This window comes from Falco peregrinus, chromosome 5 (assembly GCF_023634155.1).
Source record: "Falco peregrinus isolate bFalPer1 chromosome 5, bFalPer1.pri, whole genome shotgun sequence".
Taxonomy (NCBI): Eukaryota; Metazoa; Chordata; class Aves; order Falconiformes; family Falconidae; genus Falco; species Falco peregrinus.
Genome location: NC_073725.1, coordinates 57,017,885 through 57,043,266, shown reverse-complemented (window position 1 = coordinate 57,043,266; position 25,382 = coordinate 57,017,885). Strand labels below are relative to the sequence as shown.

Sequence of the window (25,382 nt, the reverse complement as noted above, 5' to 3'; positions counted from 1 at the left end):
CTGCATCCGCTTAATTCTTAGAATACAGGCAATATTTATTATTGTAATTCTTCTCTGTTTCAAAGCCTGGCATAAAATTAGGCATGAAATAGCGCTACTACAATTCCACAGATATCAAAACCAGCTCATATGAAAATACAAACCACAAAGCTGCCTGTGTTAACAGCTATATTGATATTCTTAAAACCATATGAAATTGATGTCTTCAGCAAAATATCTGCCTGCACCACAACTTATGGACAAGAGAAAGAAAAAAATATTAGTTTATGCTAAACACAATGGCAACATAAAAAGATAAAATGCTTTGGCACAGCAATGAAAGCAGGTCACTAAGGATAGCTACTGCAATGTTTCTGTGCTAGTCCAGTCTTCAGAACTGCACATCATCTCACCTCTGCCCATGACTCCAACGCCCACCAACAGTATGGAAAAGATGTATTTTGTTACTTTACTAGCCAAAATGCAGAGGCGAGGAGGGGGACAAGGTAAGCAAACAATAACAGAGTTCCTGAAGCAGGTGAAGAAGGTAGCAATAGTCATTACATTTCAGGACTGCCAAGAAAACTGAAGTGATGCAAGAAATGATATATTCAGTAAATACTCGCTGAAGATGCTGTAAAAGGTAAATCCTGAACTTTGATGTGAAATCATGAAAATATAGCTCAAAGCCTCCAACTTCATGAACTGCAGCTGCACATTAAACATCATACAACCCAGAAACTATTTTTTGCTATTGAGAAAGCCCCAGTTATAGCTAAAGCCCAATTCTTGCAGCCCACACATTTTTCAAAGATACTACTCAGTAAAAACCAGTAGGAACCGGAACCTGAGAAGAGCTAAGGTCCAAAACATGTCCCTCAAAAAAGTATTCAACAGACACTTTGTTGGATCCCATAATTAACCCTTAAGAATTACCTAACTGGTAAAGAAAATTATAGAAGAACTGCAAGCACTCAAAGAATCTAACATTTACTAAAAGCTGGGAATAATGGATTAAATAGCAACATAAAAGGCATTTTTAAACAACACACCTGTTTTTCAAAATCACCAGTCAACAATGGTACATAACAAATGCAAAATGAAGAATATATCTGTTCCCAAATGCTGTGTGACTAAATGATGAAATTATTAGAAATGAGTAAACTACAGGATTACTGCAAAGCCTTGAAAAATGTTGATATTGATTTAAGCAGCCATGTAAAGATGCTGGAAGAAAAATGGAAGCCCAAATTACACGTAACTGAACCCTTTAAACCCATCTGCTAAACTGCACTGGCAATGAAAAAGATTTGGCTCCAAGTGTGTGTAAAGCGCACACTTTAAAAACAATGTGGTATATATCATCTGAAGCAAATAAAAAGCATAGAATATCAACATTTGCTGAATTTATAAGAGTGATAAAGCAGTCTGAAGAAACAAATGCCCAAAGGGATTTTTTTGGCAACAGCTGCTGATGAGAAGAGTTACTTTTCCAGGATTAGAAGCCAACACTCTCTGAAACCAGGCCACTTGACCCCAGAAGAACAAGTATGGAGCTATTACAATTAACTGACCTTTGCAAAGACAGCAGAAGTATATTAATTTAAAAAAAAAAAAAAAAACAACTAAATTAAAAGCTTTGCTAAATAAACTCAGTAACAAATATTACTTTACTACGCTATTGCTAAACTATGGGATCAGGACAGTAGGATGCAGAAGGAAGGAATAAATCATATTGCACACGAAATGCAAGTGCCTTTACCACATTGTATGAGGACAGTAACAGAGTACAGAGTGTCCAATTTCATTAGCATGAGCACAAAATAAGGCATCATGTGAAGGGATGGAAGCTGAATCCAAGTATTCAAGGGACAGGTACAGGAAAATGGTAAGCTGTCAAAGCAAGCCAAACACTGTCTTGTTCATGGATCAAATAATGTTACAATCCTGTTCTACAAGAACAAAACTTTACAAGGTGTCAGAAAGCTACAGAGATAGTTCATTACTTATTCATAGTATATTCAATAAAATAAATGTCGCTAAAGCAGAGTCAGCAGACTATTTTCCTACTCACAAAGTCCTTCATTGGTTACCAGCTGTTTTCTCCAGCAAGCTCCTACTGCACTTATTCACAGAAAGAAAGCTCCGATTCAATCCATACTTCTGCTACTTTTTACTATTGTAATTCCCATCATTTAAAACTGTCCACACCTCCTTTTACTTGGTCCTTTTTACCTTTTTCTTTTAGATCTAATTTTTTCATGCAAACAGAGAAGGATCTCATTTTAAAAGCAAACAGCTACACAATCTAATTGAGTTTTAAAATTCCCCTTATTCACTAATCCCATTGTGTTATACAAATACAATGAAAGAGGAAGAACCAAGTGAATTAGTAGAAAACATAAGAAAACCTGATCAACCACCTCCTCGACACTGAGTAGCAGAAACAACACAGAAAATTTCTGGGAAGATAAAACCTCAAACTGGTACGCTAGAATCTTAATTCTACCAAAATAACTAAACAAAAAGGTTAGTTCTGCCTATGGCTTGGAAGCTCAGCTGAACGTCACAAATGCTACTGAGTTTAATAGAAACAGATGGCCAAACCATAAAATGGTGACAAGAGAAACAGCTTACTGTTTACATCTTTCTAACATTTCCACATTATTTTAAAAAAAATAAATTAATCAAAAGATGTATTCCAACTTCACATCAACCTTCCTGCTGTTCCATACTGAGTACTCCAAAACTCAGTGCAAGTTCAAATGAAGAAAAGATGCTTGTGTTTATGATAATGTGAGATTTTACCCAGATAGCACTAGGAACAAATCATGCCATATTTTATCATTACTTTATTGCCCTTGGAATTACTTTACAATACCACTGTCTCAGCAATGGGACAAGTAACAATCCTTAGAAGGCAGCCATTAAAGAAATGCTCATATATGGACTTCGACTGCGGCCTGATTAGTGAAGTAAAGTTAAATGTTAGTATTGGGTATTGCAAAATGTTTTTTAAGCAAAACGACAAAAGGTTTTCATTGCTTATGAACTTAATTATCTTTTAAAAGGTCAGCCAACAAAACCTATGATAACTATAAGCAATTTTAATTTTATGGCAGTGTACCCAAAAATGCATACAAGCCATCTGTCCTTAGTTTAACGATTTAAGTAATACCTACTGAATACTGCTATCATACAAACCTGTAACCAAGGAGAACTGGACCTTAACATCCTGTCATTAACAAGACCGCAAAGAAATTTTATATAAACAGTGGTTAATGAAATATGATCTCTGGTAGTTCTGATAATCTTAATTGATTACTCCATCAACTAGAAAAAGCTTTATCTTGCTTATAGACATTAATCACATTAGCACCTCTAATATCAAATAACTATTTTAAGTATCATAAAGCATTTGAGGGCACAATACAGTAAGGTGGCAACATAAAAAGAATTAATGGCATTTGACTGAACTACTGATTAGAAAAGGTACTAAATACCATGCATTTTCAGGATTACTGGAAATTACCTTCTAGTTTGTAAATTTTGTGTTATTCATGTCACAAATTTGGAAATTATTTACATGTGTAACAAGCCAGTCAATCAGACATCAATTATTTTCATTCCTCAATCCTTAATGCATATCAAAATTGAAGAAATTAAAATCCAGCTTTCTCTTATAGCTGCAATTTAGAACTACAATATTCTTAACAGACTGCATGTATAAAACCGTATAACAGTGTCCACTTCATGCTCTGAAGTAAACTTAGAAAACAGTAAATCACAACTGTAGAAACAAACTATCCAGCTTTACTTCTAAAAAAATCGTGGACAACCAGAAGAGATGCAATTAGGCCAAGCTCAACACATGACTAAGGAAGACTGTCTTCTAATGCAGAATTCTTGACTAGATACTCCATCTGTCTATAATCTGCCCAGTTATCTATACAGGAATAAGGAACAAAGGTAAGAAGATAGAAATGGTGATGAGTAACACCACTATCAGTGACTCAACACACGTAATCAAGGCTGAAAGGAAAAGTCTCGTTAGGTGGGGAGATTTCAAACCCTCTACAAGTCACTACTTTGTTCGTCCTTCCCACCAGTTGCCTCCTTTTTTCACCTTTATAAAAAATGACAGGAAATAAACAGAGTTGATCTCAAGGCACCTAAAAATTGGGACAATAAAGCATCCGTGTTTTGCAGGGGTGTTTTTTGTATTAGTTTTGGTAAGCTAATAACCTGTAAGAGGCACGTTTGCTGAGGGAGGTAACACTTTTTATTTGAAACCTGAAATAGGTAAAGGAAAACATGCAAAACTTATGGTGCACAGATCATTCCTCATATCATCTGGGATGTTCCCAAACCCTGTGTATTCATAAGCTCCACAGAAGGGTTTGTGTGCCTTGAAGTTGTACTCTCCTCTTCATTAACATAAACTAGTAGAATAACTGCAGGTGTAGGATTTTCTCCAAAGACTCTGCCTTTGCTGCTTTTTTCCACATGAGGAAAAGCATTTTTTTATTCACCTCCTCACCTTCTACAAGATTTAGGATAATGTAAATGTGTTGAGTGAGTCTAAGCTTTCCCACAGCTAACAACCAGCTATTCCCTTAATTCTCATCTACTATCCACCATGACAAAAGGGCACACACAAGCCTGGTTAGTTAGCATGTCAACAATGAGAGGGTCAGTAATGTTTAATGTAACTTAAATTGTGATTATTAGGCTTCAGCATCAGCAACCTCAGGACAAACAAGGCAAGAACACAAATCATCAGCTTTGGTTTAAGGCTGCTTTTTGGCAGACTCAGAAAACAGACTATTGTGCCAGTTCCACTTGATTCATGCTCAGAAGGTCTTGAGAAGTATGTGTAGACATTTCTTTTTGTTGGCAGAGCACAGTCTGAGCCACAAATTGTTGGAGGCTTGGAAAAAAAAATAATTTGGGGAAACATTGCTACATGCTTGTTGTTTAATGATCTTCTCTGGGCATCTGTTACTGGTCATTGTGGAAGACACTGGGATGAAGTAATGTTTCTGTCTAATCCAGCTCAGCTCCTATATTCCTAAGTCACATATAAGGATTCTGAAGTGGTTTAAGCATTCTACAGGTTATGCCTATGTTACAGATCCTCTGTAGCTACAGCTAGGGTGGCATAATTACATTTGCGGAGTCATTTAACAGAAGCTCGGTGAAAGGAGAATTTACTGCTGATGCGGTCACACTGCTTCCAAACGACACAAAGCTTGAGATGAGGACATCTAAACTTCAAGCTCTAAATTCTCTGTCTATATACGAGGCAAGTGTTTAAGCTCCCATTAAACTTTATAGAGACTTCGTCATTTTATGGAATTCACCTCATCACAATCCAGTTGACCAAACAGTGAGTGTCCATTTTCAGGCTCCATTGACAATACCGGCCAGTCCCCATTGCCTGTAACTGGAATTTAAACACAGCTCACAGGTAGGCATGTCCACAGGGAGGTCTATGTTTAGATGACAGTCTTGAGCTGAAGTCCACCTATACATTGACCAAAATTCTCTATTGGTAACGCAGCTATAGTCCACACCAAAGGTTTGTTAGCATAGCACCATCAATGAAGGGACATGAATGAGTACTGCTTACAAAGACCTCCATATAAAAACCGTTCTATTCATGGAAGCTTGCTGAACGATGAGAAGTTGGGCTGAAGCTTCACATAACACATGCCTAAATTATCTTAAATTCTTTTGGAATGCTTAGCCAAAACTTTCCAGCCATTTCTGAGAATAGAAAAGTCAGTAAGAAAAACATTTTGCTCAACTTAAAAACAACCTCACTCACAGGACTTGCAATTTGGCAGGAATTTTAGTGTGGGGGATGCAACTTTTGCCCTTACCCTGCAGATCTATCCAGATGTGACCGAGTTTGAGAAAACTTTTTTTTTTTTTTAACATAAAACACTTCCAAAAATTTGTCAGTGAAAAATCACAGAAAAATCTGCTCTCATTGATCATGACCAATCCTCTCCAATTTCTAGCACTGATCTGACTACATGTACCTTCTGCAAAGATTGCTTCAGTCTGACAAGGATTAAAGAGAGGAAGTCTGTAATAAATACTCCAAACCTAAGTACAATAAGTCCCTGGAATGGAAAGCAGACATCCCCAAGGCTCCTGATACTACTGTCACTTAAATCATCTGGGGAATGAGAGTATCCAGTGCACAGACAGATAAGACATACATGGGTCAAAGAGACAAAAGGGACTAACTGCACTGTGTGAATGAGTCTGATGAGACTGGGAAGAAAAACCATGGACGGGGATGGAAGCTAAAGAGGGGCAGGGTAACTTTAAGTTATTTGGCTTCAAGGGCCAAATAACTAAAAATCGGCACTAAAAATTGGGTACAGAGCTGAGGGAACTCATGGGCTAAGACACAGTAAATGGCAAAGGGACAGGTCTCAAAAGGAACCTAGGGAAATAGGAATAGAAAGGTTAAGGAGAGGGGGTGCAGGAAGAACAAGCAAGAGTGGAAGTGGCTAAAAAAATCAGCTTGAACAAGTCTGAGGCAACTGAAATTGGATGACGACTACAAGGAGGAAAAGTATGCTGTCCTCTGACTCCTAGTGCCATGTCACTATTACTTAGCCAGCTCAAAAAGCAGAGGTCTAATTTTTAGCCATAAAAGTTTTAAAACTGCAGTTTGGGATGTCTGCCTTCTCCTTTTTCCCCCCTGATGCAAGCAAGTGACATAGACAATCACAAGGCAACACACACACACAGCTAAAGGTATAAACACACACATGCACAACTATATTTATAGACACTAAAACACAAAAGGGATTGCAGATCAAACATGGATTTAGCAGATAAAATACACCTCTTAAAAGGAGTCTCTGCATTTAAAAAAACCCTGTTACTTCTAGGACTATGCTTACTTGTAGAGGCGAAAAAAGTATGTATTGAAAAAGTTGTGGGAGAAAAAAACCACTTAGTTATGGCAACTAAATGATGACCTGAAAAACAGTTCTAGTTTCAGTTCTTTCATAGAGCTCTTTTATGATATTGGGCAGGGCACTAAGTAAAATTTTTCTTAAGTTTAGTCCTTAACCTTACTTTCCCCCCTAAAAATACAGTCTTGACTTCTACATAGATAGTGAGCTCACAGCTCCAACAGAGTAAAGAAAGAACTGCAGTATCAGCACAACTTTTAAGTAAGTCTGAGTCTTTTTGAAACTCTTTCAATTTGCCATCCAAATTAGCAGATATTTTTAAGTAAGAAAAAAAAGATAAAAATCATCCATTTCTGGGGAAAATGGAGCCTAAGATGCCTAAAAAGGCCACATAATTCTGCTGTTTGGAAAAATTTATAGGTAAGTTATTCACATGTATTATAGTACAAACATCCTAGAAAAACTCATGCAGAAATGAGTAATTCTTTCAGCACTATTTGAATAGTCTACATGCCTGCACATTGAACAATGAAAAATGCAATACTGAAGACGTTTTTACTAAGATAGCGATGCCCATCCTATACACTGAACTAGGCACTAGCTGTTCTGCATGTGATCATATAATTGAAGACTGCATAATGAGGCATACCCACAAAGGATACTAACTGTGTGCAGACAACCTGTCTGCTGGCATGTCCTAACTTTGTGTGCTTGATTTTATAGTCTTAATAATGCATTCTTTTAACTAAGATTTTGAGTTATATTAAGTCTGTTTAATAGTTGATGTCAGCAAAAGTCACTATATATACTCAATGATACACCTAATTTACAAGGTAATAGTAGGGATGGGATGACAAGGAACTCTGGATTATGTACAGACATAAAAAAATACAAGAATTTCCTGCCTTTAATACCTTCCTCATTAGTGAGCACCTCCTTAGTATTCCTTCCTCACTGACTGCAATCAGTACCTCATTGTTCATAATTCCTATTTCCTTGCCTGTTCCTAAATTGCACTCCAAATGGCACAGTCATCGTAAACAAAATCCTGCATCTTCAGTTCACTAATTTTTGTAAATTGAGCTCAAACAAAGCAATTAGATGAAATACTTTGAAACTACCAGCTTGAAACATTAATATAATTTCTTTTGTAATAAAAACTTCACATGCTTTATCTGGCTGGGGCTTTTAGGTTTTTTTCAATTTGACTAAATTAGTCACACATATTTCTCCCATTCCTCTTCCCAAAATATGGTATCCCCAAACATGACATAATCCTTTTTATTAATTCACTAGCTACTGAAATAAACAAATAAGCCCCTTGCCTTTCCATGCTATTCCATCACTGACATTCCTTGGGCAAGCATCATAAAGTGTGACATCTTGACCCAGAATTTAAAATCCTGAAATTACTGGTCAAACATTTAGCAGGTAATTCAACTGTTGTTCTGGGGTTCAGGGAGGGGAGGTTAAGAAGGGGCTGTTCATTTCATTTTGCAGCATGCTGCCTCAGTAGCTTGTGAAGAAAAAAGCTGCCAAATTTTGTAATGAATTCCACAGAACATTAAGTCTGATGCTTAGCAGAAGCCATAACTGTTAAGTAAATGATATCCTTTTGATGAATACCCTTATTTGAAAACAACATTGATTCTTCTAACCCTTTAGCAGTGTCCCAAAACAGATGTGCACAACTGCAAATTCTGTTTGCTTTCAGGTTTACGAAGTGTGATGACATTTTTACAATCATGCATGAGCCCTTTTACCCAGGAGTAAAATAAAACACAATAATTCTTCACCATCTGTTTGTTAATTTTGCATTCATTTAACTTTGCATTTTAAACTAATAATCATTTTCTTATAATATAGTTTGTTCCATTGGTAGAAATTACAGCTGTTCAATTAAAAAAAGAATTGTTTATAACAGTATACAGTTTTCCTCTAAATACTTCCATTGCTCTTAATTATAGAGATATTAGTGCCATCAAATGGAAAAAACTGCCAGGAAACAGTGTTACACTTTATATGTCACAGATTCCCTTAGTAAACGTACATATTTACTTCTGTTCCAACACCAATTCCCACCTGGTCTCTTTCACATTAAAATTCCTTTTCTCCATTACAAGATTCTGTGTGGTTTTTAATGTTTCTATGTATAACAGGCCTCTTACACTCTTGAAGGATTAAGACACAAAGAATCAGAGGAAGCTTCCGTTTCATAAGTAGCACACAGTCAAACAAAGCACGGTCCCATTTCTTCATAATGCTTTTCCTTAATCTCCAATGACAGGCCAAGGAGGTTTTGGTATTTTTCTTCTTATCTGGTTATAGCTAAACTAGGACTAGAATAACATCCTAAAAGCTTTTTCTCACAATGTTTACAGTAAAATGCGGAAATCACGCTTCTTTATCAAAAGTAAAACCGCAGTGAAATAACATGAATAATACATCAAAACTATCAAAGAGGAAATAATTTGGGTCAACCAACGACATGGGCCTGGAGAAAGAGCAAGAGCCAGTCTGAGATTCTGAGAGTCGTATTTTGGATTCTGTGTTACACTTTGGACAGCGCATTTTCCTGCTGCTCCACATGGACCAGGCTGTAAGTCCACAGAGAGGTTACAAGTCCTAACCATAGACTGCCCACATGCTAACACAGTGGAAAGTCTACTTCACTGTGGTTCCTAGGCTAAATAATCACAATAATCTAAAAACTCTTCAAGAGACACAGGCTGCTCAGCTAATTCACGTAAGCGGACCAGTTGTATTAGGGAGACTGTTCAGATGGTTAAAACAACCAAGAGTCAATCATTGTTTTCTAAACCCAATTGTATCTGATGGCATAGAAATCTTAGCATCAGATGATCATCCTAATTCTGTGGTAGCGTTAAGATCACAGTGCTGTCACAGTACTAGGACGAATACGAATACCCTACTAAAAATACCCATAAGGCAAGAGATGGTTTACCACAAAATAGATTTATTTTATTAAAGGAGTTCAGCGAAGGCTGAAAAACACCAGACTGGTGCATAAGACTAAACACTGCACTCACCTACAGGAATGAACTTCCAGAAGTATCAAATACAACAGCCTCCCATAAAATCAAGAATGGAAGTACGACCATACGTTTCTGTGATGCTCAGCTTCTAGTCTTACCAGAATCAGGAGTATTCTGACCTTTTAGTTTCTCAGATGAGTGAGCATTGCTGCCAGGTCTGACCTTTACCAGGGGATTTATCCATCACAATATTTTTACGTCTGACAGAAAGCAAACATTCTGGAGGTGCCCAAGGCACATTCTGATGTGATGGATGTGTAATAGCAACAGTCTTCCCAAAAATCCACCATCTATTTCAAGTTATTCCCATTAAAAAAACCTCATTTGGTATGACATCTGGAAAACCTGAAACTCTTACCTATTCAAACGTATCAAAGCCATTTACATTTTGGAAAATAGCGTTTTCCTCACAAAGCCCAAAGAACGATGATAGCAACAGAACTGTCCTTTTGTATTATTTCTCTCAAACTCTCTATTTGCTTTCAAAGGTTTATGATTTGTCAACACATCTCCCTGGAAATACCATACAAATAACACCTAATATTGCCATAACAACCTGCAGTAATTGATGGGGAAAAAAATAGCGGTATTTGCTTGGAAATTTGACAACAGCTTATTTAGATCCAGAGTCACTATTTATTCTGCAGAATCCACCACTCTTCTCAGTTCATTACAAGGCAATTTCATACAGCAGCAGAGTGGGGGAAAATTCTTTAAACAGAAGGGAATATTATTTTATGAATTAAAAATTGGAAGTGAGAATGCTAGAACTGTCTAGATTGCACCTTGAATACATGTCTTCTCATCGTATCTGAAGTGAGACCATGTCACTGCAATATATTTAGAGTGTATCAAGTTGTTTTACCAATGTTGGATGCTCCAGGAAGCAAATATGTATTTATTTATTTATTTCATAACAGCTACTTTCCCTCCCTGATGTACTGAAGAGGCACATGGCATCTTTGAAGGAATATATTAATATCACTGAAGAAAAACACACTGTTAAAAAAGCTTATAGGAAGCACTGATTCGTGAACATACCACTTCATCAGTTCTTCAATTAATATAATTAAATAGGATTGTTATTATTAATATTATTCCTGACTATGATTCATGGTACAAGTTCGTTACTGGCAGAAGACCTACCATTATCTGTCTGCTTTTCATTCCCAGGTCAGATCTGAGGAATGGAGAGGACAATTACATAAATGAAAATTAACAATATTAGTTCTTTCACATAAAGAGATGACTGTCAATAGTAGCCTAGATCATTAGAAAAAAATACCTTTAATATAAGTAATGTCTGTATTTATTACCAAGTGTTAGGCACTCACACATGAAGGGCAGTTGGTCCACATTTATGGAGATTCATTAAGATGTCTCTCTCATGCGTGATTTGTTCCATGTTATTAAAAAAAAAACACTCAAGGACACCTGTGCATTAATGGCACTACTTCATACTGATGCCTGCAATATTTATGCTCAATCTGTAACTCTGGGACAGAACTTACACTAATGGAAGTCAGTAACAAAATCTTTAGGGAGTTCAAAACTATTTTTTGCTAATGGTTTGATTTTGCAAGCTGCTGAGTACACTAATCTCAGAAGTAGTTTTTAGGCTACTGCTTAAAAGCAAACTGATGCCAACAGACTAATATGAGTACACCCGAGTTTTAAATTATAATATGCTTGTATGATTTTTTTTTTGAGGATGGGTGAAAACCCCAACTGAAAATCCATAATGTAATTTATATTAGCAAGAAAAATATTACTTAGACTCTTTTTGATTGGAATAATCAAAACCACTTTAGAACTCTAATTTCATTAAAGAACCTCAACTTTAAAGTTCTCATTCAAAAAAAAAAAAAAAAAAAAAAAAAAAAAAAAAAAAAGCACATGATGCTTAAATGAAATACTGTTTAAAAGGGAAACTGCTACAAACTCAAGACTAGCCAACTGTCTAACGCTAACCAAACAACGCTACATCTCAGCTGCTACACCTAGAACTTGTCCCGTAGGGGCATCTTTTCCTTTTATTGTTGTGCTGTCTATTACAGAGAAAGCTTCTGAAGGCAAGGAAGATGCATTTTTATTTCTGTAATGCTCAAAGCGTAATGAGAACCCACCCTTGACTAAAAGTAATCAATATTAACTACAAAAGTCTGATTAGTCCTTTTTCATAAATGTAACCAACACATAAAGGCAAAATTAGACCCTTAAGCACCAACATAAAAAAACCCACAACAGACTGATCCACATTAGTTATGGAAAAGACTAAATATAAAATATATAAATAAGAAGCAGCCACGAGTGAGGTAGTAGTAAGGTAGAAAATGAAGGTTGCATTCAAATACCTACAAAAGTGAGGAGCGACAGGTGGTACTGCTAATTCTTCCTTGTGTAAGTTTCTGTGGGCTTACTGTTTAGCATGCTCATTAAAAGATGGGTACTGTTTCCTGCCTTTTTTTAATACATACATAGAACTCCAGTCTTCTTACATGCTGAATGGGATAAAAATTTGAAAGTATTTTCATGATGTTTAAAAGAACGTTTTATGTATTTCCTTGTTCCACATTTAAAATCTGGGGGCACCGTATTGTCATTTTCTTTCTTTTGTAGACCTTGAAGGATTATGCTACTGCTGCTGAGCATAGAAAGACAGGAGAAAGGGAGAGCCCAAGTATCCGTATTCTCATATTCTACGACAAAGCACCAAAATGGGTCAGTCCCACCAGCAAACCGAAGCACTAGCTGAGGGAAAAGGTACCATCCTGATCTAAGAGACAGTGCTATTTTCCTTTAGAGGGCTTTCTTCGCTTTTCAGAGATCAGGTTCTCCCTGGTTTTTAACGCATAAGCTCCCAATACAGCTTGGTATAGACAGATTTTAAAATCTTGAAACAAAATGCCCAACAACAGAGTGCCACCTCAACGTGAACCAGTATGTCACTGCCTTAATGCTTAGAGGTGCATTTAAGAAAGACACCCGGGGTAGGGGGGTGGTGTGGTGGGGGGAGGAAGAGAAAAAAGAATACAGAGGATTTCTTTGGGTGTATTATGAAAAAAGTGTTTTCTACTCAAGTCATGCAAAAAGGAAGAAAAGGTCTTTGTGAAACACAGTTCAACAGTTTGGAACACACACTGCACAATTTCACTTCAGAGCTTTCAGTAAATTATTTCAGTGAATGTTACTGAATAAAGGAAACCTGCACTGGAAATTCCTTCAGGAACATAGGCCCTTTCATGTTTCTCAGCTAGGCTTTTCGGCTTTCATTTCTGGGCTATTGCTGCTTCTCTCTCAGTCTCTTTCTGTGCCCCTAGTCCATTCTGTCTGCTTCCTACACCTCACAGACTGCCCTTAGCATCTGCAATGCCTATCGTCTATTCAGCATCAAAACCTCCTCAGAAATGTCTTTGTAGCAACAATCTCTCTCCCCTGATTCTAGTACCCACCTATTCGACATCTGGAGTTCAAGAAAGGTGCATTTTTCAAAGCATTCATCTTGAAAAAACCAACAGCCTGAAAACTCTAAGGCTGACTCTGCTTTTCGACTTCAGTGCCAAGGGAGCACTCAGAGGGTGAGCTCCCACAGAACAGCCTCCTGGCACCGCAGCAGGAAGCCAGCAGCACCGCTGCAGTGGGAGAGAAAAAGGAATAGGTGAGGCTGAAAAATCAGAATGCTTCCCTTTAGATGAAGCCATACAAACCAACTTAAGGGAAGTTGTCTTATGCTGCCGAAGTAACCCATCTTTTCCCTCCTCATTTGCTACTGTGTTCCAGAAATACAGTTGTTATGAGAAAGATCATTTAAGTAGATTCACCTGCCAGAAATGACATTGTGCTTCTGTTCAGCTCAGCAAAATTGCAGATGAAACTGGGCAATGTCAGAAAAATGGTATTCATGCACCAGAAAAAACCTGATGGTTTATGGAAAGTACTCTCACTGAATAAAGTTTATTCCTTAAACCTAAAATGTATATATTAGAATACATGCACTAGCCATTGCCCCTTTACAACAGCTGGCAGGGGTTAATCTCTAGCACTTTTATTTCTTATGGACCAAAGAAGGAACAAGACACAGTTTCACTCTAAACAGCGAGTTACAATGTGCACTGTCAATACTACTTGCTATGCAGACAAATGCACAGCATTTTTTTCAAAGACTTGGAAACAAAAAGGTAGGGATACAAACAGTTGTTATGTCATGGAAGGCTCAGGACAAAGCAAATCAAAAGAAAAATCTCAAAAAAAAATATAAAAACTAGTTTAAAAATGTACTACTTTTCTTGTGCTTCATCTGAGAAGACATGCTCCTCCTGTGGAGGAACTGTGGTTCATAAATGAATGCTTCCCTTCCTCTTGTAAATAGAATCAACATGTTGAAGATGATACAAAACCTAACTATATCTAAATTGGTCTCACATTATCATGTGCTCCTTTTTCTAATCAACAGGTCAGAATCATGATGGTAACAGGTTATGAAGCAAAGAACTACTATAAAGACTGAAAAGTTACATCAAAATATTTGCATTTGTTAAGAACCAAACTCCAAAAACAGGTACCCAGAAAAACTCTAAACCAAACGCTTTGCCAACATTTGGAACATTGATACTCTACTGTGCATTAGCACATAAACAGGAAAGTGTGTTTTATGTCTCTAAAGAAAGGAACATTTTCTGTTTCTTGAGATGCTAATTAAAAGAAAGGGCTAAGCTGGGAATGTCATAAATAAATGTGAAATAAATATTTCCTCACGTTTATCATAGACTTTTCCACTCATAAAAATTCCAAAGACCTTAACACACTGAAGCACAGTACTAGCTTTACTGGAAAGTTAACAATAAATCTGTTATAATAAATATGTTAAGTAATAGAAAAATAAGTAAAAATTATGTACTACTTTAAAATTAAATTTTGGGTAGGCACAAAGTCAGATAACCTGATAATTACCAGATTATTTTAGAAACAAATTTTTAATTAAAAACTTCTTCACTTTAATATTGTATCTTTTTATCCCCCTATTTTTTTCACTAGCTGATTGACTTGAAAATTTACTTACTGATAACAGCACATCTCAGACAGTAGAAATCTAAAATATTAATCCATCTAACAACTGGTGAGGGAAGAAAAAACAGGTCAGCTAACCATTCTACAAACCTCAATTAGACTAACACAACACTTACAAAACAAATACAGCAACGTACACAGACTTACTCAAGGATCAAAGTATTCACGATTGAGCAACAATTACATCAGAAACACCAGAAAAATAAATAGAAGCTTTCTTTCTCAATAAATGGACAGTTCAAAATTAAAATCTTTTTCTATTTCTTTCACCAAAAGAGTTTAGACTTTACATTAGCCACATTTCTTCCACATTGCTACTGCCTCTCACTTCATGATCACACTATTCAGACATTTCGAATTTTTAAATACTTCACTGAAGATCCACATCCAAGAGTGGAATCTAATTAGATACTAAGGTATCCATACTTTACCTGCCAAAACAATTACAAAAACATATCAGAAGCAGAGAAGTGTGAAGCTCTTGATTCACATTTACTCAGTTTAAACTATTATTTTATTTTCTTAAATACCAGCAGGGATATAGAAAAATTTATTTTATTTTGTACTAGAAAATATGGTCTATGTGGCAACTGGGCAAAATGTCCTTTGAAAGCCAAGTCCTAAACTATAGTTTTAAAGGTGGTGTGTTGTGATACGGAATGAAATTCTTTATCTGTAAGAACCGTAATTTAGTTTTTTCTGTCCCGCAGTTCACTGCAGAAGAAAAAACAATACACAAAATCCCACTGAATAATTTGAAATGAAAAAAATCATAAAAATTCAAGAAAAGTGACTGTACGGTTAAAAACAACTCCTAGGCAAAAACCTAGGGCTTTTTTTAGATTTGGTGATATTGGTTTTTTTTTTCGTGGCATATATTAAATTAGCTTTATTTACTTTGGCTCCTAGAATCAGATTATAGGTGAGAAGAAAACAGTAAAGAGTGAATTTTTCAATAATCCTAGCAATTTCAAATGTCAACCTTCTTCCTTCCTCTTACCTGCTTGTTCTCACTTCTTCCCTATGCCTGATTCCTCTATTTTTGTTCTTCAAATCAGCTGCTACAGGACAGTGACTTCAAATGAACAAAAGTACCTCAACGGTAAAGCTTAGTTTGGTTCAAATGAAAGAATACTTTAATCATTGTTCACATGACAATGTTAATGAGAATTAAGTTGTAAACCTTACTAAGCAGGCTGATATAATTTATAGTGTACAAAGTTGTTCCAGAAGAATTACACGCAGTAAACCAAAACCAACTATGATAATTTTAAAACACTGCGTCTGCTTTGCAAAATTTGGAAAAAACAATTATAAAATAACTGACATTGTGTTTTTGATGTCATTAACAAGCTGTAATACAGTCTGACCCAGGTTCTCCAAGACACAAATGATCTGGCTTTAGGTGACCAAAATCCAAACCATTCTGGAACAGAGTAATTCACGGAAGTGTTAAAATGTTACCAAAGCTGTATCCAAAGTCACTATGTTTTTCCTTGAAGTGCAAAGCTTGTCATCATCGGCAGCGAAACAGCTACATCTCTTTAGTGAAACTCCAAAATAACAAGAGGGGTTATTAACGAAAAACTGAAATACCTCATGACCCCCACTGCTGGACTGTTACAGTATTTCTAAAACATACCAGGAACTGAATTAAACTACTAAACTGACCAAAATTGTATGGAAGTGTCTTCTTGATGAGACATGTCACTATTCTTCTAGTCTTTCTCTAGCACTTTCTGTGCTGAGTTCCTTGGAGACAGCAACCCATAAAAGGTAGAGATGTTATTTCGGAAGAGTACTTCCTGCAGTACATCCTCAACTGCAAGACAAAAGCAACTATGGGGGGAAAAACTTGGTAAGACAAAAATTAGAAGCTACTGCAATAGAGCAGCCAGGTAGTCAATCCCAAGCTGCAGTGAAGGAGACTAAGAGAAGCCAAATGGCTCATGCATGCAAAAGGGCCATGAAAAAGAGTTGGGAGAGAAAATTCTGAATACCATATCATTTACTATCACATTTCAAAGCTTCTCCTTGAAAAATGGGCAAATACAGAGAACCCTGCCCAGAAACAGTATAAAATATGATAGATGACATTCTTTATGCATTTTCCCCTGGCTTCAAGAATTATTAGGTCTTCCAATAATGAAAAAGCAAGAAGGGAGCCTTCAGAGCATCAAGGAACTGCAAATCCCGCAATCGTATCTCAAAAAAAAAAGACATTACTACATGTTCCATTCAGCTAGGTTGAGACATATATGAAGCCAACACCATTCCTATCTTCAGGATTCCTTCATTTAAACCATTTTTCACTCACAGTTTTTATGTTGATAAAAAGTTAAACTAGCTGAAAAAATTGCTATGGCTAAATGGGCACCATTTTCCACAGCGTATGAAGTTAATAGTACATTAAGATGTTGACGCTTACTTTTACATATGAGGAACAACAAAAGGAAATATCAATTTAGCCAAATCAATTTTCAACATAAAACAGCACAAGTAAACATACACATCAACAAAAATACAGGCAAGTCTCAACAAGAGGAGAAGTATACTGAGGCTAAGGTGAGAACATACATTCAAAATACAGGCAAACACTTTAAAAAAAATTATAAACGTTTAAACGGTCCCCAACTTTCCCCTGAATTTATTTGTTTACGGTCTATCTTGTAAGCAGCATACTAGAATCAAGTCTTGAGTAAAGAATTAAAAACAATAGATGGAAAGGGCTTTAAGAAACAGTTCAAGTGAGATATTTAATATGCAAGCCTTGTAACATTGCCCCAGCTTGGAAGCATCTACAAACAGCGCAATCTCCTGCCTCTGGTGACAGAATTCAAGGGAAGCTGCCTTAAAAAATGTTTTCAAGATTGCGTTACCATGTGAAAAGGGCTTGCAGGAGAGAGCAGTGTCAAAACAGCAGATCATTCTGAGTCTGGAACAAGGTAAGATACTATTGATTAGCTTGCCTTCATGTGAAGCAACAACTCCTACAGTTCTCAGCAATGATAACATGCCAAACACAGCCTGCAGAAACCCAGCAGGAGCGGAAAACAGCTGTCTTGTACTGAGAGAAGATACTGTCCTGATTAAATGAAAAAAAAAATTGATGGGTGGGAGATGACAGTGATTTTTCAGCTGTCTGGCTCCAAGAGTCTTGGTCCTGAAGAAACACTTGACTATTACTGGAAAAAATTAAAGCTGTGAAGTAGATAAATATGCAAAGAGCTATACAGAATTTCAAAGCAAACAGAAATACACATTTTATAAAATAAAAACAGAGTAATATAGTATTTTGGAATGACTGCTTTAGACATTTCATCACTATCATGTTTTCTCTATTCAGTCTTTAAGTAGATAGGATCCTCCTCCTTTGTTTCCACCAATACTGTTTTCTTTGACTTTAGTGTCCTTGAGAAATTCTTCTAGACTTGTAAACTGTTTTCTGCATCTTATCACAAAAGAAACCTTGCTGGAAAAGTCACCATTGCATTCCTTTTTGGGCACAATTTGTTCAAAAGTGGTTCAGACACATTATCTACCGAGTTTTCCTTAAACTCAATTCTTGAATTGAGCTACTTACAATTGGTGTAACAAAGCAGCACATCTTATTTGGGATTTTGTAGCATACAGAAGAGCTATGGCTAGACAATGTAAGGCAGACAAATAGTAAACTTTATTATTTTCTCAGCTGATCATAGACAAACAGCCACCTACTCAGTATATGTAGAATAAACAAGGAAATTATAAAGCAGTATTTAAAAATACCTGAACATATTTCAGAAACCACTTTTGCTAACAGCTGAGCAGATGCAAGCTCTCAAGGCCTCCATTTTTAATGGTAATGTCAGTAAGTTCACACTTCCAAACATCAAAAACCAGCACAGTTACTGACTGTAAAACTTAAAACATAAGACTGAAACTAGAAATACAAGCAAAAGCAGAAAAACTCTGCTTGCCCACATTTTTTTTTCTTTTCAGCAAAAACTCTGATTTCTCTTCACTTTCCTTTGCTAGGTTTATCTTACAAAGTCTCCATTTTATACTGTCTTTGCATCTTACCACAAATATCTGTGGAAACACCTTACTGATAAAAGTATAGCTTCATAAAGCTGACAATATGACAGCTTCTTTACTATGGTAATTTTTATGTATTGAGCAGAGCACTTAAAAAGTATAAGAAAATTTAGTTAAGTTTTGGATCAAGCAAATCACTGGAAGTTTTCTCTCCCCCTGTCTATACTCCAAAGAGCTGTTTACTTTCAGAACTTGAAACAAAATCAATCCAAAATCCCATGAAAACTTATTAAAGTAGTGGCAGAAGGAACTGCCGTGTCTGGGTGCTCAGGCTCTTTAACTTACATATTAGACAAGCTCCAGAGATGATATGCAAATTCTTAAAGAGTCATCTTGAGAAAAGTTCTAATACTATGCTTGTCACCTGCATCACCAGTTCTTCCTTGTGACTTTTAAAACTTAGAACAGCGGTTCTGAGAAAATCCATGGCTCTTCATTTGCTGACATAAGCGAGGTAAGCAAGACAAGCAGTGAGATTAAATGAGTCACCTACACCACCCGTAAGGGCTAGAGCACATCTACTACCATAAACTTAACTGTATATTCCAGCTTTTATTTATCAGTTGTTTTAAAACAACATGATGCACAAGATTTCAAGTATCTCACATATCCAGAGGTATGTGTGTGCACTCATTAATACTAATGAGAGGCAAACCCAAGACTTTGAAAGAAAGTCAAAGAACCTACCTATGTCTAGACACAAATACATGTAAGAAACAGGTCAGATGTCTTTGCTATGCCCTCAAAACTAATGAATCAAAAGAAAGAATTGAAGAGGAAAGACATGCTAAGCAGGGCATTTTGTGAAACATGCATAGATACAGAGACCTCTATAGTACTGTATTTTAAAGCTTTAGCAAACACATGCCAAGAGGAAAACCAAAATGAATTAACACACATACTTCAGAATAAGTCAATGAAACACATCCACACAAGCTTTACTAATGCAATCACAAGTTCAGTGAAGCCAAATGGACATCTCAACTGGTAAACAGAATAATAAGAAACACTGTCATATCCAGTTAGATTTGCAAACAATAGGCAGTTGAACTAATGAGAAACATGAATGTAACTTACAAAATAAAGAGATACTCAAGGTAAGAACAGCCCTAAAACATTCACCACAAATTAAAAGACCTAAACCAATGGACTATACTATCAAGAAGAAGTTTGTTACAAGTATAAAATTAATCTGTACATCAACATAAAGAAAAGAATATGTACTTTCCCAGCTAAAGAAAGATGTCAATGCTGCAGACCACATCATAAAATCATGTCATGCCAGAGGGACTTCTAAGAAGTCAGAAGTCCCCAACCAACCAAACAACAACAACAAAACCCAAAGCAAATTTGGTGGCAAGTAGAGGAAATAGCATGCAGCTTGTTTTTATTTAAACTATTTTTCTGTATGACCTGAGCACTTACTTGCATCTGCATTGCCAACAGTATTCAGAAAATTTAAATAGAAACTTTACTTTTAAAATGCAGTTAACATCACATTAGAAAGAAGCCCAAAAGCAAATCACAAGCAGCCATAAACACAAAAACATACATTAAATTAATTTCTATACCTTTCATTCAAAACTTTTAAATATATCTGGTGCAAAGAAAATTCCTTCCCTTAAGCTCTTCCACCGTTACATAGGATAACCAGCACCTTACACTCTTCTGTGCCTTCTTTAGCTTAGTGACAAGTCAAAAAACCAGTGGAAAAATTATTACCAAGCACGACAGCCTGGACACAAGCAAACACAGGACTACCTGGGCTCCAAATCAGTTATATACAAACTAACTGAGCAACCCCCACACTGCTACCCCACAGTCAGGAACAGAGAAGTACAACAGAAGAGTTTGCTCCTTATTTCTTGAAAAAAAACCTAAAAGCAAAAAACTCCCTGGTGTGATCATCACGTTTAGTCTAGCTGTTCCTCTAGCATCCATCACAGCTGTGCTTTTACTCTGCTCTCCCTGGGGATGTCACAAGAAGGATAAAAGAGAATAACCAAACCAACATCATTCTTTGCTGGCTGACTGCTGTATTACAGCAAAGAAAGTTTCTCGATGGTTTCAGCAAAGACAGAACAGAAAATAGGCAGAACGGCACTCAATTCAAATGTCTCTCATCTCTCTGCATTGCACTGAAACATGTGCAATAGGGGTATCTAAAAATTATTTGCAGAATTTGAAAAGATTAGTAGAGAAGCACATGAAAAGACAGGATTGAAATGGAAACTATCACACCAGAGAGATGTGGCATTGTTCAAGAATTCTTATTTAAATATTTACATTATAAATATCTACACAAAACTTAAAATGTACTGATGACATGAAGGTGAGACACCACCACCCTGGCACAGGGGAGGAGCAAGGTACCATACAGAAAGAAAAAGAACTGCAATAATGGAAACAGAATGAAATTCAATACAGCAAACTACACGCTTGAACACAGCAGCAAGGATTTCTGTTAGAAAGTAGAATATTCTAATGAAAATTGCTGTAACTGGCAATGAGCTGATCACAGAATGACTACAAGCCAGCATCATCAATCAAAAACAAAGGTTTGAAAAACTTTTCAGCAGTGAGATTAAAAAAAGAAAAACACAAACAAAAAAATCACCACCAAACAAACCCCACCACTAATTTTGGATGTTCTTCCAATTATTTTTATAATATTTAATAGATAGACTAATGCAACAAATGTTTTAACAACTTTAAGCTCATCTAGAACTTAATACTGCCAGGTGCATTCATTTGAAATAGTCTTTTATTTGAAAGCAGATACACAGAAATCACATTATCCAAAGCAAAGCGTTTATTCAATATGCGTAAAACCAGAAGGTGCAAGGAAGGCTGTATTATATGGCTTGTATAGAAAGACTGATTTAAAGCAGCTTTTTAGTCTGCACAATGAAAAATTTTTACTGGTACCTTCTGCATCACTTTATTTTAATATAAGCCATGAAAAACATGAAGAATCATGTGAAAATAAGCCTAAGCATGACCGTAGGGAAAACAGCAAACATTACACAGATTTGTTGATAGCATGACTCATTAATGTAGAAAACCCTAAAATTATTAAAATAACCCACCAGACATGATTAAAACCAAAAAATATAGCTACACATGGTAAAAGCAATGTGAAATAGATCTCTTCATCACTTCAAAATGCTATCAGAATATGACACCAGGAGGAGTCCACCCTTTTCAAAGGCACCTAAATTTCCAAATATATTATCATTTCAAATTAAAACCTAAATATTTACATACATATATCCATCAATATTTAAAAGTAAGAACATATGCTTTGTGGAAATAGTAGTTTTCCCATACTAACCTACTTTTTGAAACTTGTATGAAACTTGTATGAGCTTTTTTTTTTTTTTTTTACCATATTTGAGTCAGATCATTTCAGAATGTAAACTGGCAGAATAAGTATTTCCTCTACCTAGTAGGGCATTTGCTCATTTGTACTTGGCATTTCTTTTGTCCGTATTTCACTTTGGTCAGTCAGGTAATTCCTACATTCTAGTTACCCCAGAACTAATTAATGATATATTACACGCAACTCCATAAGACTTTTTAATAAATTGCAACAGTAGATTTTATTATGAAGACCTGTTCAAAGAAACTATTATAAATGTAAGCTCACAGATCTGTATCTGGGTATTTTTGGTCATACTTTGTATTGCATTAGTCTACTATCTTTTTTTTTCAGTCTCACCCCCTATTTTCTTACTAGCTTGAGCATTCAAGTCTTTTTTACTCACTTCTGTGCTCCCTGAGACAACAGCTTTGTCCACGTTCACTGATAGCTGCTCTTCAGTCTGGCAGACTCCCAATGACCACTCCGCACAGCGGTGATGAGCCCAGCAATGACCTAATGCATTATGAAAAGAAAAAAGCTTTGGTTGTACAACTCTGTCAAGAACTTCCTGTAAGTATGGAATTTAGTTCTAGTAGTAAATACTTGCCAGATAAAATGAATAGTCTCTCTTCCTCCTGTTTTTCTTGTTGCAACATTTAATGCCCTTATTATCATAGACGGAATATATTGCAGTTACTATCAGACACTAAGTATACTGCAATTTAATATATATATATATACACATATATATATACATATATATATATATAACATGTCTTCCTCTTCATCTCAGCACATTCTGTATGTCTCTTTCTATTTTCAGATGCCCAATTATATAATCATAACAGTGGGGTGTATATGATTCTATGACTTCATGAGTCTATATGCAATGTTTGTGTGAGACATACAGAGTTACATTTGATCTTGTTTTTCACTGTAGGTAACCTTTGTCTATGTATGTACTCTTAACTTATGATTCCCAAGGACTGGATACAGATCTGTATGCTCATGTAGAACGCACTCACACGATACTTCAGAATTCTACACAAAACTTTTAAAAGCTCAAAATACAGCATGGGCAGAAACACCATATAAACAACTGAGAAAACTGTGTCAATAGAAGAAACACATTATGGAGATATAACTGGAAATGTTTATCTACATAACAACAACAACAGCAACAACAAAAATAATCAGAATTTGCAGAATTCAACAGGCATCTCTTAAAGTTTCTAATTCAATTCTGGAAAAAGCAACATAAATGATGCATACTTCTGAAGGAATTGCGATAGCTTTATACTAGATAAGAAATGATGCTTTACATTAGCTGTTGCATCTAGGTACATGGTCAACTTAATCATTCAGCAACAAAAAAACCTCCCCCCAAAATCTCTCTAAAGGCCTGGAATGAATTGTCTACAAATAACAACAACTTAAAAAATTTAGAATGATAACCCCCCTTGCCCATCCACACATACTTTAGTATAATTATTTGAAACAAACCATTACTTTTTTTTTGTTTTTATTTAGACTTCAAAATTAGCTTCCACGCTTATGAAAGAATGACATAATTGCACAAACAGATTTCCATTTTTGAGGCAAAACATGTGAGTGAACTATCGGCATCAAAACATTTGGACATAGATGCTTTCTGAAAAAGTAATTCATAACCGAGTAAAAAGAAAAGCTCCAATAAAATGGAAGAGAAAATGACATACCAGACAGTTTTCTGACAGAAAACCTGCAGATACTGGAAACATGCTAGTGTATTATGCCTCTACTGTTCTAGCAATACAGCTCTTTTATACTAGGACTTGAAGAATTATATTAAGCTGTGTTCTCATTTCTTTTTCCTTTTCTTCCCAAAACAGAATCATGATACTGAAGATATTACTACCTAAACACTAGTTCTGCAGTATGACTCCAGGTATTTCCCATACAAAGCTGACAAAGATTCTGTCCAGTACTTGAGAGCAGACTATACAAATCCACTACATAACATTGGTAAAATCTACAAAAGCATCATCAAACACTTGACAAACACTAGAGCACAGAAAACCAACAACTGAAAAACTTCACTATCATTGTAGCTATTCTAGTACTACTGGATGGAAACAAAGGAGGACAGCTACATTATCTTACCTGTTGGCTCAAATAAGGCTTGAACATCAATGTCATCTGGTAAGCCAACTAAACTGAGTTCATCCCAGAATTTGACAACCTGATCGTCAGAAGCAGTTTGGGTGCTTACACTTGTACATGATGCTATACTCGATCGAGATCTGTATCAGGGAGCAGAAAAACAAACTTAGAAGTGATCACATTCTTTGTTCAATTAGCTAGATACTTGTAAATGATCCAAAACTCAGGGAAAGTGAATGTGAGCTTTTCTGAACACATAAAATATAAATCAACATTAACAAAAATATTTCATCTTCATATTTCAGCCCAACATTTTCCACAATAACAAAGTTTTCAGGTAAAGCTTCTATTCAATAGATAAAAATTAAAAAAATCTTGGTAAATATACCCCTTTTCCCAGCCTGTTCTCTCCCAATTCTTCGGGACAGATGCTTCTTTTTTTAAAGTCACTTCTGTTTGATATTAAAACTTGCCCAACCCTTGAAATGGAGAATTAGGTAATAACAAGCAGTCTGTGTTACTCTGGGGAAGAAGAGATGTAGTAGGAAGAAAAGAGAGTGGCAAGCACCAGCTGCAGCTTTCATATGGCCCTCTCCCTGTAGTCTTAACAGCTGGTCCGAGGGACAGCACTGACTGTTATCCTCAAAGGAGACTACCACAGCCAGAGGTAAGATGCCTAGATAAAATACAGCAACTATGGGGGAAGGTAGAAAAAAGACCAGGAGTGAAAAAGCTGCTTGGAAAGAAATATCTTTA

At 36.1% G+C, this 25,382-nt stretch overlaps 1 protein-coding gene across 14 annotated transcripts in view; it reads right to left on the bottom strand.

Moving 5' to 3' along the window:
* Positions 1–25,382, bottom strand: part of KMT2C (lysine methyltransferase 2C) — a 197,994-nt gene that overhangs the window by 93,855 nt on the left and 78,757 nt on the right. For all 14 annotated transcript variants that reach the window (XM_055803570.1, XM_055803574.1, XM_055803575.1 and 11 more), the window contains 2 exons: positions 24,627–24,766; positions 22,888–22,997 (listed from right to left, as the gene is read on the bottom strand). In XM_055803570.1, the coding sequence (XP_055659545.1) occupies positions 22,888–22,997; positions 24,627–24,766 (250 nt within the window). The remainder of the gene's footprint in view (positions 1–22,887; positions 22,998–24,626; positions 24,767–25,382) is intronic.